The sequence below is a fragment of the Cryptomeria japonica genome, chromosome 9 (assembly GCF_030272615.1).
Source record: "Cryptomeria japonica chromosome 9, Sugi_1.0, whole genome shotgun sequence".
Taxonomy (NCBI): domain Eukaryota; kingdom Viridiplantae; phylum Streptophyta; class Pinopsida; order Cupressales; family Cupressaceae; genus Cryptomeria; species Cryptomeria japonica.
Window position 1 is genome coordinate 502,363,588 of NC_081413.1, and position 19,150 is coordinate 502,382,737.

At 40.4% G+C, this 19,150-nt stretch overlaps 1 protein-coding gene across 5 annotated transcripts in view; it reads right to left on the reverse strand.

Moving 5' to 3' along the window:
• Positions 1 to 3,953: 3,953 nt before the first annotated feature.
• Positions 3,954 to 19,150, reverse strand: part of LOC131039328 (MAP3K epsilon protein kinase 1) — a 354,450-nt gene continuing 339,253 nt past the window's right edge. For all 5 annotated transcript variants that reach the window (XM_057972039.2, XM_057972037.2, XM_057972038.2 and 2 more), the window contains one exon: positions 3,954 to 4,364. In XM_057972039.2, coding sequence (XP_057828022.2) covers positions 4,188 to 4,364 — 177 coding nt within the window. In that variant the 3' untranslated portion in view covers positions 3,954 to 4,187. The remainder of the gene's footprint in view (positions 4,365 to 19,150) is intronic.

Here is a 19,150-nt window from a genome sequence, read left to right on the forward strand (position 1 = left end):
CAATCCCGAGTTCTAGAATTTAAGGCTTTGCTTTACTTAGCATTGGGGTGACAAGATTAACGACTACCTCACTTTTCAAAGGGGAGTTTTTGGGGGCTCTTGGATGTGGAAATCTCTACAAGATACTGATTTGCCAGAGCATGAAAAAAGGCTGATGTAGGGTATTTTTATTTCAAGGAGTGTTCAGAAAGTTAATAGGGGGGACAAAGTTGTTTGGTGTGGAGCAGTAGATGGTAAGTATTCAAAACAATTGGGATATAATTTTTTGGAGGCTGGAGTGAGGGGTGAAGATTGGCCTGTGGATTTATTTTGGGGGAAGGAAGTGTTGCCGAAAGTGAGAGCATTTACATGGTTGGCTTATAGAGGACGAATTCTCACAAGGGAGAGAAGAAAGAGGTTAGGCTTTTGTGAGCCTTCTAAATGTGTAATGTGTGAAGAGACTGAAGAAACTACATATCATTTACTTTTAAATTGCAAGGTGGCTTCCTCATGTTGGGGGATGGTTCAAAATTTGCTGGGGCGGCAGTCTAATGCAAGGAACTGGAAAGTTGGCCGAAGTGATTCAAAAAATCGACTCTATCTTGTATATGGAAAGTTTGTCCATCCCTCATCATCTGGGAGATATGGAAAGAGAGAAACAGACACATCTTTTTAGATAAGATGGAGTCCCTTGAGAGACTGACATTTAGAATTAATCATACCATAGAGGAGATAGTTGGAGCTGCAGCTTCTCATTTTTTCAATCCGAAGGTCCCTTTTACTCAAGAAGACAAAATTATTCAAGCCCGATGGTCTGGTATACGGCTTAGGCCCGTTAATGGGCATGGCTGGGTTCAATCTATCTCTTCTTCTCAATTAGAGGAGACTTGGAAGCGACCTTCAGAGGGGTGGTGGAAAATTAATCTCGATGGTGCTTCTAAAGGTAATCTTGGACCTTTTGGAGCGGGATTCATTGTCCGAGATTGGAATGGGATATGGTGGCTTTGGGTGCTTAAAAAATCAACCCAGAACTAATAATATTGCTGAAGCTTCAATTGCTTTGATTGCAGTTAGATTTTGTAGGAAGATAGGTGTTAGAAAATTGCACTTGGAGGGGGATTCCCTGATCATTATTCAGGCTATAATTAAGGGTAAAATTGAGGATGTCATCTACAAAATTCCATCCTAAGTATTGTGGAAGCATTAAACAACTTTGAAGACTTCCGAGTAAGTCATGTCAGAAAGACGAGAAATGTGGAGGCAAACATTCTTTCTAAGTGGGCCTTAACCTTTAATGAGATAAGTGAATTGAGATTTGAGGACCCGCGGCACATAAATATTGAGGAGTTTTAATTTTTAATTTTTTTGGGAAACTACCAAAGATTGAGTATGATTTATTGGTACTCTTCGAGTACAAAAAATGCAAAGGGATTGTTTTGTTTGGAGGTGGGGTATTATGAATGACAGGCTCATTAATGAAGGAGAGAGAGCCCGAGGAGATGAATTAAATGGCAGGTCCCTCTTTATTTGTTTTGTTGGAGATACAGGCGAAAACAATGGTGTATAAGCGAGTCTAAATTGCTCTGCAGGAGAGAAGTTTGTGCTAGTTTGAAGAGGGTGGTAATTTGAAGGGTGGTGAAATGGAGGCAAACTTCACCCTGTGAACTCAGAAGCAATTGTGCCCCTTTTATGGGGAGCTCACTGTGAGAAGAATTTGAAGTTTTTTCAAGATTTGGGACGAACATCTTCCACCATGTATCTTCCTTATTGTGGGTAAGGCTTTTGAGGGGATTAGACATTGTTACAAGACGAGAATGGATGTTTATTCATTGCTTATGGCATGGGGACTAGAGGTTGGTGATGACTCTGGAACAGTGAGATGGGTAATGGAGGTGTTGGTACTAGATGAATACTTGGGCAAAATGGAGTCTTTTTTGGAATGGGTGGTACCAAAGGAGGGGTTCAATATTGGTGAAGGAGTGGAGCAGGAAGGGTAGGGGATAAAGGTAGTTTTAATCCCCTTTGTGCGATGGGCGCGTGGACAATGCAAATTTCATCATAGGGAAGAGGCACAACGTGGTTGGGACGCCCTAAAGCTCCTAATACAGATTAAAGAGATGGATGAAATTATTGAAAGAGCCAAGACTGAGGCAGAGGGTGCGGGGAGGAGGATTTTGCGTCCAAGGAAGCCAAGGGCAATTACCAGGATGGGTGGTGAGGCAAGTTCTTCGAAGAAGTGAAATTGCTATTTGATGTATGTTGCTGTTTTTGACTTCCAGTGTGTTTTTGTTGATGGTGTCTTTGTCCACCTTTTAGATATTCCGTTACGACAATTATATTGTACAGTGGGGGGTAGATTTTAGCATGATGTATGTAGATTTTGATGTAGTAATTGTTGTTTTTCGTCTGAAGTTTCAGGTGGGGAAATATCCCGTGGACTTATATGTTTGGTTGGATGGATGTTTAGTGGACTTCATACTTTTGTATACTTTTTTGAATATTAATAAAAATCACTATTACCGAGCAAAAAAAAATATATTCAATACATATTACTTGAACTTGACACATGAGTTCTATTTATATCAACCGATAGTTATGTCACTATAGTACTTTAGATATGTGTTGAGTTCTATTTATAATCATTAGCTTTGATAAATGAATAAATTTCTAACAAGCATACCCACTAGGGGAAGAGCACTAGTAGCCGTCATAGCTAACTTCACACACCCATAGATCCTAAATGGTACATTAGATTTTGACAATTTTTTTTAGTTGTTTTTTGTATGCGACTTCACTGCTTATAGCTATTGTTCTGGCTTCTGGGTAGTAACGATGCATGCTATGGGATCAATTATGCGCACAAAGGTCAAAAAGTACACATTTCAAAGTGTCGCCTGATACCTAATTAAAGATGTTCCAATAACCGTCCACTCAAAATCGTCAGTACTTGTGGACAAATGCCCCAATAGTTTTGCACAAATGTTCCAATAGGGGTGCACAAATGGGCCAATTATGAACAAAAAATTGACAAAAAGTGACAAAAAGTGATTGGCTATTGGTACATGTGAAATTTATTAATGGGCTTTTAAAAAATTGGAACTATGACAACTATTGGGGGGTCACTATGACAATAAATGTGCAGTTATTGGAACTATGACAGCTACTGGTGCTCTTCCCCTATAGTACTTTAGATATGTCTCGAACGGGAAAATTAAAGCTATCCTTCTAGATAAGAAGAAAGTCATTTTTTGGACACTTCGCAGTAGACGTGTTATTTTGACGAGTTGCATGATGAGTCACGCCTTCAAACCTTAGTTGTAGGTAGTTAAGTGTCCATTTTACATTTCTAAAAAAAAACGGAGGTCTTACGATATTCCATGTGACAGCTACATGTTGACGAAGTTAGCCCTAACGATTACTGATCCCTCTCCCCTATCTGTGTTGAAACAAAACAGAGAAGTTCTGCATGGTTAGATAAACACCAAAACATACTGTTGAGACATGGACCAACTAGGACTCGAACCTAGGACCTTCCATACATTGCCGGAGTGCTCTACCACTGAGCTACTGGCCCCTCTTGGACCAGTCCATCGTCGGTTCGGGTGGCTTATTTCCAACACCAACACCCCCCTTAAGCCACACCTCTCGTGTGCTTGGGGCTCCTAGCCTAGACCTGGCTCTAATACCATGTTGAGACATGGGCCAGCTAGGACTCGAACCTAGGACCTTCCATACGCTACTGGAGTGCTCTAGCACTGAGCTACTGGCCCCTCTTGGACCAGTCCATCATCGGTCCGGGTGTGGCTTATTTCCAACACCAACACATACTTCCTCTAGTATTTCAACTTAATAAGCATTTGAATCCAGCAAAGAAATCTATGGTCTCCATCTTACAAAATAGACCACTTAATTTGATGTATATTTTAAGCTGCCGTGCAAATTTTGGAGTTGCTAGCAAATTAAACATTTTAGAATAGACTAGAAAACCACCACTTCCATTTAAAAAATAGCTTATTGCATTACAAATATTACAAATCACAACTCCTGCGCGGTCTTTATGAGATTAGATCTCAATTGATTTAAAACAAGAAAGGAATGATTATATTACAATGTTAAGAGGTTTAAGACGAAAAAAATTACTATTTCTCTTGGCACTTGATCACCTCCATGTTCTTCACATTTGTAAGACACGGGGACAAGAAATCGTATTACAGAACAGTATTAATGTGAAGAGCTTTAAGAAGGGAAGTTGCCATTTGCTTCACTAACACTTGACCTCCTGAATGTTCTCCTTCCTTGCGTTCTGCAATTAGCTTTTGTAGCTTAAGTGGTAAGTCATTTTCAAGAATCAATTGTTTAGGCCGAGGATGATGCTCGTAGATGGCCTGCCAGAGAAGCAACAGTTCACAATTAGATCTACTTAAAAAACACAAAGAATATATAAAACAAATCTATGCATCTTCTTGATTTTTTCTACAAAGTAATAGATTTTTCATCGGTTCCTGAGCAAAAAATACAAGAATGTAAAAACAATCTCTACTCTAACTAAAATAGATATGAACACGTTCAGGTTTGCCCATAATTCTAACTTCTTGACAGAAAACTGGACGAAGCTATATGTGGCCTAAAATGATAATTTGAGTACAACATTGTCATATTGGCGCATGAAAAGGTTGATGCCAAGAGTCTCAACATACAGCTAATGTTACCAATATATGATGTCATAAGGGGGATGAGAATATAAACTGCAATGTGTATGATGTTAAGAATATATAATACCATTTGTACGTATGTTTCATCATAGTTGGCACACAGCCATTCTATTTTGAATATCATGAATAGAAAGTCTTTTATAAACTCAGTGATGTGGAGAAAAATAGATATTAAAGTGTGGAATAGAGAGGAGGATGAATGTGGAACAAAATTCCATCATATGGGTTTCGGTGCACCACAATCTATGCAAGGTATCCTGACAAATAGTTAATCTTACATAGAATCAAATTCCATATTGCAAGGGATCTTGGCATATTATAATCTAGGTCTCTCTCAAGTTGAAGTGGATTCACTTCCTTCAGCAGGTAGTTCTTATTGGGATTTAGAGAGTTCTTGGAGAGAGTTTATAGATTGTTAAACAACTATAAAATGCAATGCAATAGGATGCGGTGAGTTTCAGCTATTGTAGTTCAGCATGGAGGTACATCTATATGTGGTTGTCATACCCCTGCCAAATTGCTGCCAATCGTATAGCATACATAGCTGCCCATTTCCAGCGACTAGGCTATTAAGAAGTGGTGCCAAAAATAATGCTAATAAGATGGCGCTAGTTTTCATACTAGTGATTTAGAATAAAGAAGAATTAAATTAAAAATAAAAGTTAGCAAAGGGCAGCGGTTGAATAAGTAAGGTTGTGACTCCTTCAAACTATGTGAAAGGCTGTGACTCCCTCAATAATAAGATATAAAGGGAGATCATTTCATTGTGGAGAGAACATCAATGAATTGGAAGAAAATATCATGTGACTTGCAAGTAAATATTAAATCCAAAGAGGATGCAAAACCCTCCAAGGAAAAACTAAGAGGTTTCAGGACGAAAACCCTTAATTTCTCCTATCAAGTTATTGGATGGAAATCCATAACTTGTCTAGATATCAAGGACAAACAGTTAAGGAAAACAGCTGCAAAGAGGAAGAAGAAACATAGCGGAAAATCAAGATAAGATTATTTTCAGAATTATGTCAAAGTGAAGAATCTGAATGTTATAGTAAAATCATGATTTTGATTTAAGTTATATTTATAAATGTAAATGCAATTATCATTTTATAATTAAAAATATTGTTTTAAGTTAAAAAACAAGAAATGTTCTGGAATGTGAAATTACAGCGGTGATGTTGTGGCAGCAATTGCATATTTGATTGAGCGATATTGAAAACATTAATGGCAACGAAGGTGCATTCCCAGTAAAACTGGAGTTCAAGCAGCACAATCTAGAGGCATGGTTATATTTGGGAGGATGGTTCGAGGTACTTCAAGCAGCTGTAAATGGTTTGATGTTTGTATGTGTTACTGCAATCTTAGGGCAAACTCTCATAAGCCCTTTGTTGAAGCTAGGAAGAGATGTACAAACCGACTGTATCTACTTCTAGTAAGCATCTATTGATTCTCAGTGTGTGTCAGCACATAGTCATTTATGATGTTTATTGACATTGAGGCATCATGTTTGTTGATATGTATGATATGCTGATTTCACAATACGTATATAGCATAGATGTGTAACTCTTCGTATTCCACGAGTTGGTTGGATAGTTAGATGGTTCGTATTCCATGATTACATCGATATTTATCTTCTCATGTGAATGAATCGAGGTTCGCTTAGCTGGTTGCATCTGTGTGACCATAGGTGCTGAATACTTTTTGTGATTGCAAAAAAAGGATGTGTTGTAAGCCTGTAGATTGAGACTATGTCAAGATACTTGTATTGAATAATATAATAGTAAGTGTCTTTTGGTGGTAGGTTTTCTCTTGTAGGAGTTCCCCACGTAAATTTATTACCTCATGCATTCCATTGGTTTTGTATTCCATTCCATGTGTTTCTTTTTATGTTTGTAATTATATATTACATCTATATAATTGTCTTTGGTAACATTATTTGAGTTATTCCTCTATCCTAGTATATCAGTGAATTGTAATAGGTTCCTTAATCCCAACATTTGGTATTAGAGTGTGTTGGTCTCCAAATGTTGCCTGAAGCCTCCTAAAGGATACTTGAAGGATTTAGATCAGTTGCCAATGAACAGGAAGTAACCATAAAATTACCTTTCTCTATACTTCAAGTTCTCCAAGACCTAGGGGGGCAGCCCTTTAACAATACCAGTTAAATTTTCTCAATTAACAAGTAGGGTATTGCATAACAAAAATGTTCCCATACAAATGGACCAAGAAAACATATAAAATGCTCAGAATTTGGCTCAATTCCTAGAGTAAAAGATTGCTGGCTCTGAGAATATATAATGTAAAGATAACTTAAAGAAAACATAGAAACATGTGTATGATTTATCATTTTAAGCATGATTCTGAACAATGGACACATTTTTGGACTGGTGTCTTCCCAGGGCTACAGAGTCAATTCACAATATGCAAATTATATCTATGTAGTAATTTAACTTCTAACTAGTGGGTTCCCAGCATTAATGCATTACACTACAACCTAAATATGGATCTAGTCACAATTCTTCTTCTAGACCCTTAACATATGACTCAAATCTTTATACTCTGTTCAAAGCCTTTTAATCTTCTACTTGAAAAGAAGAATAGAACAGACCATACACTACAAAGAAATTGCAGAGATGAAACAAAAGATTCTTGATCATTTTACTCTAAAAGATATTTGAGTATACATCTTGGAGACAAAAACATGCAATCTCCTTTTTGTATTCTGACAAGAAATTCACTATACAAACATCAACATTTACAGACCATTAATTTCTCCTAAAACACCTATAACACTTTTACAAAAATCCCTGCCAGGATAAGATTCAAAATCCTTGTACAATGGTTTGGAATTCCCTTTTATAGAAACAAGGGAGCAAACAAGCTTAAAGCCAAAGTACAGATGTCACATGTTCATTTGACAATCATTTAACAAAAGGAATATGCTAAAAGGAAAAACAGCTCCGCTGAAAGACAAAGTACTACTTTATGCTCTCTGCAAAAGATGTAGAAACTATTGAAGCTGTTGGAGACATACACTCGCTTCGAGGAAGACACACCTACATCAAAACTGATTTTGCATTGACACCCAAGACTATTGGATGCTGCTCATGCACACCAATGACCTTTTGAAGTTGATGATGTGGCAAAACGTCCATTGACTTGGACCAATTGAAATGCAAATCAAAATTACCATTTCATTTCATTTCACCTTGAATTTCAAATTCACTCTTGTGAAAGAAACTGGTAGACCCTAGTCATATGATACATATAATTATCTCCCAGTATCTTTCCTATCATTGATATGACATTAATCATCCTGTATTCTAAATTTAAGAGTGTTTCCAAGAATGAGCTTAATTTTTCTCAGTTTGTCTCTCCATCCTCATTGATTGTTGTGAACATAGGGGGAAAGATCTGAGTAAAATCTGCTCTACTTTCTTTGCAATCCTTCATGTTTCCATACCCTTTCCAGATAGGAGGCAATTGGAGGACCACCAATCTCTCAAAGGCATCAACTCCTTGGTAATGAAACCATGATATCTTTTGTGATGCCTTAACAGTTCTTCTAAATAATTATAACTGGCATCTTGAGAAGCAACATAGACTATCAATGTTAAAACATGCATGCCCCAACAAAATATTTTTGAGTTTAATTTTTGGAGCCAAATGTTTTTGATAACACCTCAATAGGATTCCTGCCTTGGTATGGTTGATGAAAGTATCCCTTAATGTATTGTAACTATCCCAGGGTTGGTCTACATGGCAAAGAATGCAAGCTAGCATATTGCCCAACAAACTATCAACCATATCACTTTTCATCTTATCTCCCTTCTCTTTGGCCTTCTTTTCTGCCCAATTACTCTCTTCAAGATCTTTTTCCAAACTGCTTATTTTGACTTTCAACTGTTCTAAATCTTGAGAAGATGAGTTATCATCTATAGCCTGAGGAGGTGGTGAGAATCTTGCTATCATGTTGCAGTGATCTCTTAATTTCAGATTTCCTTATTTAGCTTGGCAACGTTTGCCTCCATCTTTCTCATAGTTGCTTCTGTAAACACTTTAGTATTCACTGTGAGAGCTGTAGCCTGAGATGCACTTGTCTCTCCCAATCTTCTGACAATCAAATTGCTAGTCAGCTCACTTGGATCCTTGACAATCCTTGACAACTTGTGGCTTGTTTGTCCCAGGATAAACAAACTGTCATGTCCCCTCTTTAGCTCTGTCTAGCAGAGACATGTGAGTTAGCCTATTATGGAGTCTTGTAGGCTGGCAATAGTGGATAGAGACTCAGTCAGCATATTCAGTGTTTGGATTTGGTGTTTCTAGCAGTAGTAGACCAGTTTGGAGCAGTTCCTTGATTTTAGGAGGCTGTTCCTACTTTTAGGAGGTTATGACAGCATCCAAGGTTGGGGTCCCATGAGACCATTCCTTGGTTTCAGTTTCAGGAGATTTGGGTGTGTTTCCTAGTTTCTAGGAGCATCCCTAGATTTTAGGGATGAGACTGCCAGTTGATCCATGATTTCCGACATCAGTCATAGACAGGGTCCTTTTGGCGCTTGGAGTTATTTTATATTGAAAAAGTGGTTTTTTTTCTATACTTGAGCGCCCAATATTGGGAAATATGACTTTATATTAAAGCGCACTTTTCATATATCTTTAGGGTTCGATTTGGAAGGAAAGAGATATAAGGAGAAGGAAACCTAATTTCTCATTATCTTTTACATATTGAAAACTTGTTTGGTGCGATATTGCTCTGGAAGAGCAATTCTTCAATCTGGGACGCAAACCCCATGATTGGTACTGGCTGGGACATAGCCCTTAGCTATTGATTGGTAGTGGATTCTTTTGGCATTGGCATTATTGGTCAGAGTGTATGCGCTATTCCTTGTGGAGATTCAGATTGCTTGGTGAGGGTTTCAGCAGGGTGGTTGAATTTCCCAGCTGGGGCGTGATTGTTTCAGCTTGATGCCACCATTACAGCAGGTACACTTTACGCTGGAAGTGGTGAAGACTTTCATTCAGCCATAGCTGGTGTTCTTGGTCTGTGTTCATCATCTACCCTTCAGTTGGCGCCATTATTGGATGTAAGCACATCCCCAGTGCGTAGGGAATAATCTAGATATTAAAAATCAGAAATCTGCCTAGTACGATTTGTATCAATTCTGATTTAATTGAATGTTCTTACTTGTTTCAGCTTCCTTCCTTATTTGCTGTTCTTTATTCATTACTTGCTTATATATTCAAAAAAGTACAAAAAGAAACCAAACATTCTGCAACTTCTCTCTATTCGGTAAGACCATCAGCAAAATGACAGGAAAATATAGTTTATTATTTTAAAAATTACAACAGATCAGCAAGGGGATCCATCAGGGATCTTTCAGTGGTATCAGAGCTATTTGCCTGCCAGCCTGTGGGGTTAAGTATTATTTTTTCTATGCATCCGGGAAGAAGTGACATATACATATATTATACCCGCAGAAGAGCTTAGTACGAGCATGAGAGTGGAAGGGAACATGAGCATGAGAGTGGAAGGGAACATGAACCTACTATGGCAGATGAATAGGTGGGCGCCGGAGTAAATCAGGCTGAGGAAGACAAACAAGAGAGAGAGTTGATGAGGACCCTCATCACTACCCAGCCTAGGATTGTTCAGACCTTAGACAGAATACAGGTTACCCTGGAGTGGTTGGAAGTGGATAGACACAGAGGCAGACGGAGTAGATCAGTGTCTGTGGCTAGAAGCCAGCATAGTCATGGATCTCATACATCAGCTGGGAGCTCTCATCATTGCCCTAGGCGTGAGAGACATCATACACCAGTTAGGGATAGACCATTACTTCCTAGGTTTATACCAGGTGAGCAACCGATACAGGTAGAGCCACTAGAGGTGGAATTTCAGGATTCAGTCAGGGCGGCTACAAATGAGTGGAGAGCCCTACCCCTAGAGGTTAGGGATGTTTTTCCTTTTCCTCAATATTGTGCACAGCGTAGAGATACTGCCAGGTTCAGAGGAGATTGGGGCTATAGGCCTCAACAACAGAACTATGACCTCAGTAGAGCTACTGGGAAGATCACATTGGCTACATTTGATGGGACTAGTGGTACGAGTGCACGAGCGTGGGTGCACAAGCTGGATATATATCTATCATTGAGACCCATGCCTGAGTGTGATGCTATTCGCTTTGCTGTCTTGCATTTAGATGGGGTTGCCTATGATTGGTGGCACCATGGATTGGTCACCCAGGATCACAACATGATCCACTCCTATGCAGAGTTCACTGAGCGCCTCATTTCTCGATTTGACCATAAGGACACAAAGCTCTATTATAGGGAGTTGGCACATCTGAGACAGACTGGGCATGCATAAGCTTATGTCAATGAGTTCCAACGTATTGCAGTTATGGTGCCTAACATGCCCCAGAGGCGCAGTGTTATGTTATTCATTGAGGGGCTGCAGGACAGGCTTAAGGGAATGGTACGCGCCTTCAATCCAGCCACCCTTAAGGACGCCATAGATGTGACATTGAGGTTGGATAGCACTCCTACTTCTTATCAGACATATAAGAAACCTTTCAGAGACTCACGACCTCCACAAAAGGCCAACACCTCACAGTTTAGAGATGGACAGTCAGCTAGACCTCCTAGGATGGACCAGGAGACACGGAATGAATTGAGGAGGAAGAAACTATGTTTTTCCTGCAAAGAGCCTTGGGAACCCAGACATCGTTGCATGGGTAAGGGCAAGGTTCACTTGATTGAGGTAACATCTGAGTTTGGGGATGAGGAGATACCAGACACTGATACTGAGGACAGCCCAGAGGAGACTATGCAGGAACAACCGTAGTTGGAGATAGACATTCCTGAACACTTGGCGGCAGCGAAAGTGACTATGGCTACCCTTTCCAGTTATCCCAGGTTTCATGCCTTTCGATTGAAAGGTTACAGCGACAGCGAGTCATGAACTTGGTAGATACAGGGGCCACTCACAATTTCATTGATCAGAAGTTGGTTGAGCGGCGTGGGTTATAGTCTGAGGTATTTGATGGTTTTGGAGTGAAGGTTGCGGATGGTGTAGTTTTGGGCTGTACTAGGAGGATTCCACAGCTTAGCATTCAGATGGGGGATTATACCTTGACAGATGACTTTTATAGTCTACCTCTGGAGGACTATGATGTGGTTTTGGGCATGCAGTGGTTACAGGGTATTGGGAGGTATATTATTGATCACTACCGCATGTAGTTAGAGTTCCTGCCTGGCGGGAAGAAGATAATTTTGAGGGCAGCTTCAAACGGTGGACCTAAAGAGGTGTCTTCTTGTAGGATGGAGACTATTATTAGACATGACGATGTGATTTGGGCTACATGTTGTTTGGTGAAGTCCAAAACACCTACACCTTAGGATGGCAGGGCGTTTTATGTTGATATTCAATTAGTGATGGACCAGCATGGCAGAGTCTTTGGTGACATACCTCCTGGTGTACCTCCAGATAGAGGGTTTGAGCATGGGATAGAGATGGAGGATGGAGCTAAGCCAGTGATTACCACTCCGTATCGTCATCCTAGAGCATACAAGGATGAGATTGAGAAGACTATTCATGAGTTGTTGGACATGGGCTTCATTCGCCCTAGCTCTAGCCCCTTTGCTTCTTCTGTGGTGCTTGTTAAGAAGAAGGATGGGACTCTGCGGATGTGTATTGATTACCGGGCGTTGAACAAGAAGACAATCAAGAACAGATATCCTATTCCACGCATTGATGAGTTGTTGGATGAGCTTCATGGATCTATCTACTTCTCTAAGATTGATCTTCGTTTAGGCTATCATCAGATTCGTGTACGAGCAGAGGATGTACACAAGATTGCTTTCTGCTGTCACTATGGGCACTATGAGTTTCTGGTGATGCCTTTTGGCCTTACCAATGCACCAGCCACTTTCGAGTCCTGTATGAACCATATCTTCAACAAGTAGTTGAGGAAGTCGGTTCTAGTGTTCTTTGACGATATCCTGATTTACAGTCGTACTTGGGAGGACCATCTCAGACATGTTGAGGAGGTACTTAGCATCATGGAGAGTTGGTCTCTATTTGCTAAGTTGTCCAAATGTGAGTTTGGACTTAGAGAGGTCTTATATCTAGGTCATGTGATCAGTGCTGATGGGGTGAAGGTGCATGAGGAGAAAATTTAGGCAATTCGTGATTGGCTCTGCCCTCGAAACATTACTGAGTTACGTGGATTCCTCGGTCTATGTGCTTACTACAGGAGATTTGTGAGGGGCTTCTCTCAATTTGCAGCACCCTTGACAAACCTCACAAAGAGAGGAGCTTTCAGATGGACAGAACAGGCACAGGGGGTCTTTGACAGACCCAAGGAGGTTATGAGCACTTGTCCAGTTTTGGCACTCCTTGACTTCTTGCAGCCATTTGTACTTGAGTGTGATACTTCAGGTGTGGGCATTGGAGCGGTGTTGATGCAGAACAGACATCCCATTGCTTATGAGAGTAGGAAGTTGCGTGATAATGAGAGGTTGTATTCTACATATGATAAGGAAATGTTGGCTATTATGCATGCATTAGCCAAGTTCAGATAGTATCTTGTTGGCAGCAAATTCGTGGTAAGCACAGACCACAACAGTTTGAAGTATTTCCTTGATCAGAAAGAGCTCAATGATCGTCAACAAAAATGGATAAGCAAGATCCAGGCCTATGATTTTGACATCGAATTCATTAAGGGAAAGAATAATACTGTTGCTGATGCACTTTCTAGGAAACCATCACTTGCTGCCCTATGCTCATTGAGTGAGATTTCAGCAGATTGGAAGGCTCAACTTTTAGTTGAGTACTCCAAAAATCAGCATGCTTGTGAGATCATGGATGGATTGGTATTGGATGATAGGTACAGTGTGGTGGATGATGTCATTTACTACAAAGGCAGGGTATATCTTGTTCCGGGTTCTTAGTTGAAGGAACAGATTCTGCATGCTTACCATGATACTCCTACCGCAGGACACCTGGGGTATGGTAAGACTTACAGGGTGGTTTGGGAGAGATTCTCTTGGAAGGGTCTCAAAGATGATGTTCTATGACATGTCCGTGAGTGTATGACGTGCCAACAGAATAAGTCTGAGCATACTTTTCCTGTTGGTTTGTTGCAGCCCTTACCTATACCGAAACAGAAGTGGATAGGGATCTCTATGGATTTCATTACAGGTCTTCCTCGGGTTCAGGGGAAAGATTGTATCTACGTCATAGTGGACAGGTTAACTAAATATGCCCACTTCTTTCGTATTGCAGTTGATTTCACAGCATCTTAGGTAATTGAGCTATTTTTCAGAGAGGTGTTTAGACTCCATGGCCTCCCCAAGACCATAGTGAGTGACAGGGATAGTAGATTAATGAGTTCTTTCTGGCAAGAACTTTTCAGGCTCGCAGGTATGGAATTGACACCTAGTATCAACTACCACCCACAGACAGATGGGCAGACCGAGATTGTTAATAAGTGGGTTGAGGGGTATTTGTGCAGCTATGTGGCAGGACAACAAAAGGCATGGATGTGTTGGTTGTATTTGGGCGAGTATTGTTATAATACTACACACCATATGTCTATTGCTATGACTCCTTTCAGAGCCCTCTATGGTTACGATGCATTATCTTTTGTTGATCTGGCTGTAGGTGACAGCAAGGCTCCTTTGGCACAGGATTGGTTACAGGAGAACCAGGATATAATGAGATCTCTCAAGGAGAATTTGCAGCAGGCACAGAATTAGCAGAAGGTCTACGCTGATTGGCATAGGACTGAGAGGGTATTTGAGGTGGATGATATGGTTTTCCTACGTTTGCAGCCTTACCGGCAGAGCACCCTTAAAAGGGGTGCAGCTAAGAAGCTCAAGCCTCATTTTTACTGGCCATACAAGATTCTCAGGCGTGTTGGAGAGGTTGCCTATGAGATTGAGTTACCACCTGGCAGTCGGATTCATAATGTGTTCCACGCGTCCAATCTGAAAAAGGCACTGAGGCAACATATTGTAGCATCTCCCAATCTACCTCCCTTGGATGAGGAAGGTAAGCTGACGTTGGTTCTTGAGGAGATCTTGGAAGAGAGGGAACGCCGACTGAGGAGCAAGGTGATTCGGGAGTACTTGGTTCACTGGAGGGGTCTCCCCATAGAGGACGCCACTTGGGAGGGAGAGGCTATTTTGCAGCATCCAGCTTTGCAGTTGCTTGTGGGCAAGCATCTCTGAGAGGGGAGGACTGTCATGTCCCCTCTTTAGCTCTGTCTAGCAAAGACATGTGAGTTAGCCTATTATGGAGTCTTGTAAGCTGGCAATAGTGGATAGAGACTCAGTCAGGATATTCAGTGTTTGGATTTGGTGTTTCTGGCAGTAGTAGACCATTTTGGAGTAGTTCCTTGATTTTAGGAGGCAGTTCCTACATTTTAGGAGGCTGTTCCTACTTTTAGGAGGTTATGACAACATCCAGGGTTGGGGTTCCATGAGACCATTCCTTGGTTTCAGTTTCAGGAGATTTGAGTTTGTTTCCTAGTTTTTAGGAGCATCCCTAGATTTTAGGGATGAGACTTCCAGTTGATCCATGATTTCTGACATCAATCACAGACATGGTCCTTTTGGCACTTGGAGTTATTTTATATTGAAAAAGTGATGTTTTTTCTATACTTGGGCGCCCACTATTGGGAAATATGACTTTATATTAAAGCACACTTTTCATATATCTTTAGGGTTCGATTTGGAAGGAAAGAGATATAAGGAGAAGGAAACTTAATTTCTCGTTATCTTTTACCTATTGAAAACTTATTTGGTGCGATATTGCTCTGGAAGAGCAATTCTTCAATCTGGGATGCAAACCCCATGATTGGTACTGGCTGGGACGTAGCCCTTAGCTATTGATTGGTAGTGGATTCTTTTGGCATTGGCATTATTGGTCAGAGTGTATGCGCTATTCCTTGTGGAGATTCAGATTGCTTGGTGAGGGTTTCAGTAGGGTGGTTGAATTTCCCAGCTGGGGCGTGATTGTTTCAGCTTGATGCCACCATTACAACAGGTACACTTTACGCTGGAAGTGGTGAAGACTTTCATTCAGCCATAGATGGTGTTCTTGGTCTGTGTTCATCATCTACCCTTCAGTTAGCGCCATTATTGGATGTAAGCACATCCCTAGTGCGTAGGGAATAATCTGGATATTATAAATCAGAAATCTGCCTGGTACGATTTGTATCAATTCTAATTTAATTGAATGTTCTTACTTGTTTCAGCTTCCTTCCTTATTTGCTGTTCTTTATTCATTACTTGCTTATATATTCAAAAAAATACAAAAAGAAACCAAACATTCTGCAACTTCTCTTTATTCTATAAGACCATCAGCAAAATCACAGGAAAATATAGTTTATTATTTTAAAAATTACAGCAGATCAGCAAGGGGATCCATCAAGGATCTTTCACAAACCAAATAGCTAAGGATTCATACTTGAAATTAAAGCCAAAGCCAAAGTATAAGTCATGGGCCTGTTCATCAGAAGTCAAGATTGGATCATCACTCTGCTGTCTCTTGATGGTGTCAAAGGCTATCATAGAGGATAAGTCCCAACCCTCTAGCAATAAGCATCCACTTCTCTCACAAGTTGTCTCCCTTTCTTAGGGGTCATGTTAGCCATCTCCTCATCAATTTCTATCCATACCCCTTTTCTCTATCCTCAATGGGCACATCCTTTTGTTTCATCTTCTTTTGAAACTTTTCACCCTTGTTCTTCAGGATTAACTGCTGAAATTCCTTGGTGGTGATGGATTTATCATCAGTCATGAACTTAGAGCAAGCACCTGCTCTCACATCATCCACCACTTGGCCGCGAGTCTATAAATTTATTGTCATCTGTCACTAGGAGGGGGATCAAACACAACTCTACCTGGAAGATTTTCCTCTTGCCTGACCTCTTAGATGCTTGGTCTTGCTTTATAACCCCTTGTTGGAATATCTGTTGTGGGATCCCTTCCCGATGATACTTGTTGCAAAGGCACAATCAGCCGAGGGCTCTAAGGCACAACGATTGGTGTAGATAAGGAACTTGGCCTATCAGAACCTTGCCCTAGGACATCTGGGAGAATATTGGCAGCGCTGTCCAACATTTTTCTTATTCTTAACATAGGGTCAGTGATTTCTCTGTGTGATCCTGATATTGCAAGTTACCTATCTAGCGTGAAGATTAAGTTCATTTTACCCTTTTGTACATTATAGATGTGCTTAGTTCATTTGGCAAGACATTTTTAGGCATGGAACCGATTTAGCAATTAATTTGGGCCACTAGTTAAATTATATTCATTACTATTATATGAGGAATGAAAGCAAATTTAATACAACTTGCACAAAGACATACTTCAGCATTTCGACATTTAAGCGGATTGGCTTGGGGATGTACCAGCCTGCTGGCGATGGGGAGGGATGCTTACTAGGTGCTGGTTCTTCATCGTTGGGAAGAACCAACGACTAGCCCTTTCACATCGTTTGCTGACTGATGCGTTCCCAGGGTAGTCCTCATGGTTGTCTAGGCATCATAAATTATGAAAACTGAAATAAATATTATTACTAAGTAACGAAGTTACCTGATGGATGCTTCTCCTTGCCCTTGTCTCCTTGTCACCTCCTCTCCCGTGTTTCCTTGGGGTGCGGGTTTATACCTCTTTGAAACCACGCGATTCCCCTTGAAACATGGCATCTATTCCAGAGGTGTCTTGGGAATGGACGCGTCCTTTCATCACTCCCACTAGTTAAGATAAAACGTATTTTAAGCAGTAAAAATAATTTATGTATTGAAAATATATATATATTTATGTACATGTATTGTTTAATGTTTCTAATCATTGCCTGCTATCTACACGGGAATATGACAGTCCTCCCCCCTTACATTGCTTGTCCTCAAGCGATGTGGAGATTTGGGTGGTTGAAGATCTCTTCACCCTCCCAGGTTGCATCCTCCTCCGGCAACCCTTTCCATAAGATCAAGTATTCTACAATGTTTTTACTCTTTATTCTCCTTTCTCTTATGTCTAAAAGGGCTTCTGGCTCTAGTGTTAATTTTCCTTCGTCATTTAACGGAGGTAACTCCTTTCATGGGGATATCTGCTGCCCTATTGCTCTTTTTAATCAAGACACATGGAATACATTGTGGATGCGGCTGCCTTGAGGAAGCTCAAGTTCATATGCTACCTCTCCTACCTTCCTTGATATTGGGTAGGGTCCATAGAACCGTGGTTTCAGCTTCTCCGCCCCACTAGATTTCAGCGAAGACTGCTTGTAAGGCTGCAACCGTAGGAAGACTAAGTCTCCTATCTCAAATGATCTTTCAATATGATTACGATCAGCGTATATCTTTTGATGATTTTGGGCTTGATGTATGTGATCTTTTAGAGCCCTTAGGATGTCCATGCTTTCCTGAATAAAATCCCTGGCTTGTGGTACTTGACTTTCTGGAGTAATTAGTGATCCAAAAGAGGTGGGTTCATAACCGTAAAATGCTTTGAATGGGCTTATTTGGATTGACATATGATGTGTAGTGTGAAATATCCCAAACCAATTTTTTTCAATTTTTCAATTACAAAGAGTAATGCAACACACATCCGTTAGGGTTAGCACTTAAACCAAAACGATGCGGAAAACAACTCTAACCAAGAATGTACACCAGGATCCCGGATTGGGCAAGGCGTGAGCATATGGTCAGAGGGTCTTAAAGCATTCTGAAAGTAACTCTAACCAAGAATGTGCCCAAGATGGACTAACATATGGTCAGAGGATCTTGGTGCATGCTGAAAGCAACTCTAACCAAGAATGTGCCCAAGATGGACTAACATATGGTCAGAGGATCTTTACAATTACAACTGCTGAAAGGAAAACTCGACACCAAGCATGTGCTTTCAAACCCAGGGTGGGAATGGAGCTACCATATGGCGGAGATGCTAAGAACTTAGAAATGGAATTAAATGTAAATAACAAGCGTGAAATGAAAATGAGAAGAAATGCTGCCAGTACTACTGTTCAACTTACAATATGATAGTAAATGCTTGCCAAGATAATAGGATTAAGACTATACAATGTTGTAACAATATAGAAGGCTCTCCCGAGCTTAACAAAAATGATAAGTCCAAGAAATTCTACTCAAGGATCAATCTTAATATTCTGATTTATGACAGACCTGCATGTGAAATGCTTAATCAGCAACACATGGAATCACTAAAATGCTCATTACTCTCTCAATACTAGTCCGAATGACCCAAAACCAAAAGCAATGGCTTCCTATGAAGGAAGCGACCCAACCAATACCAAGAAATCAGACATTAACCCAACAGATTATTTATCACGAACCCCAAGGCAATTCCCAGCAGTGACGCCAGGCAAGAATGGCGATTCTTCTCTATAAAATAAAACACTTCATATTAGAATTTGCAAATTTGCACAAAGGAGTGCC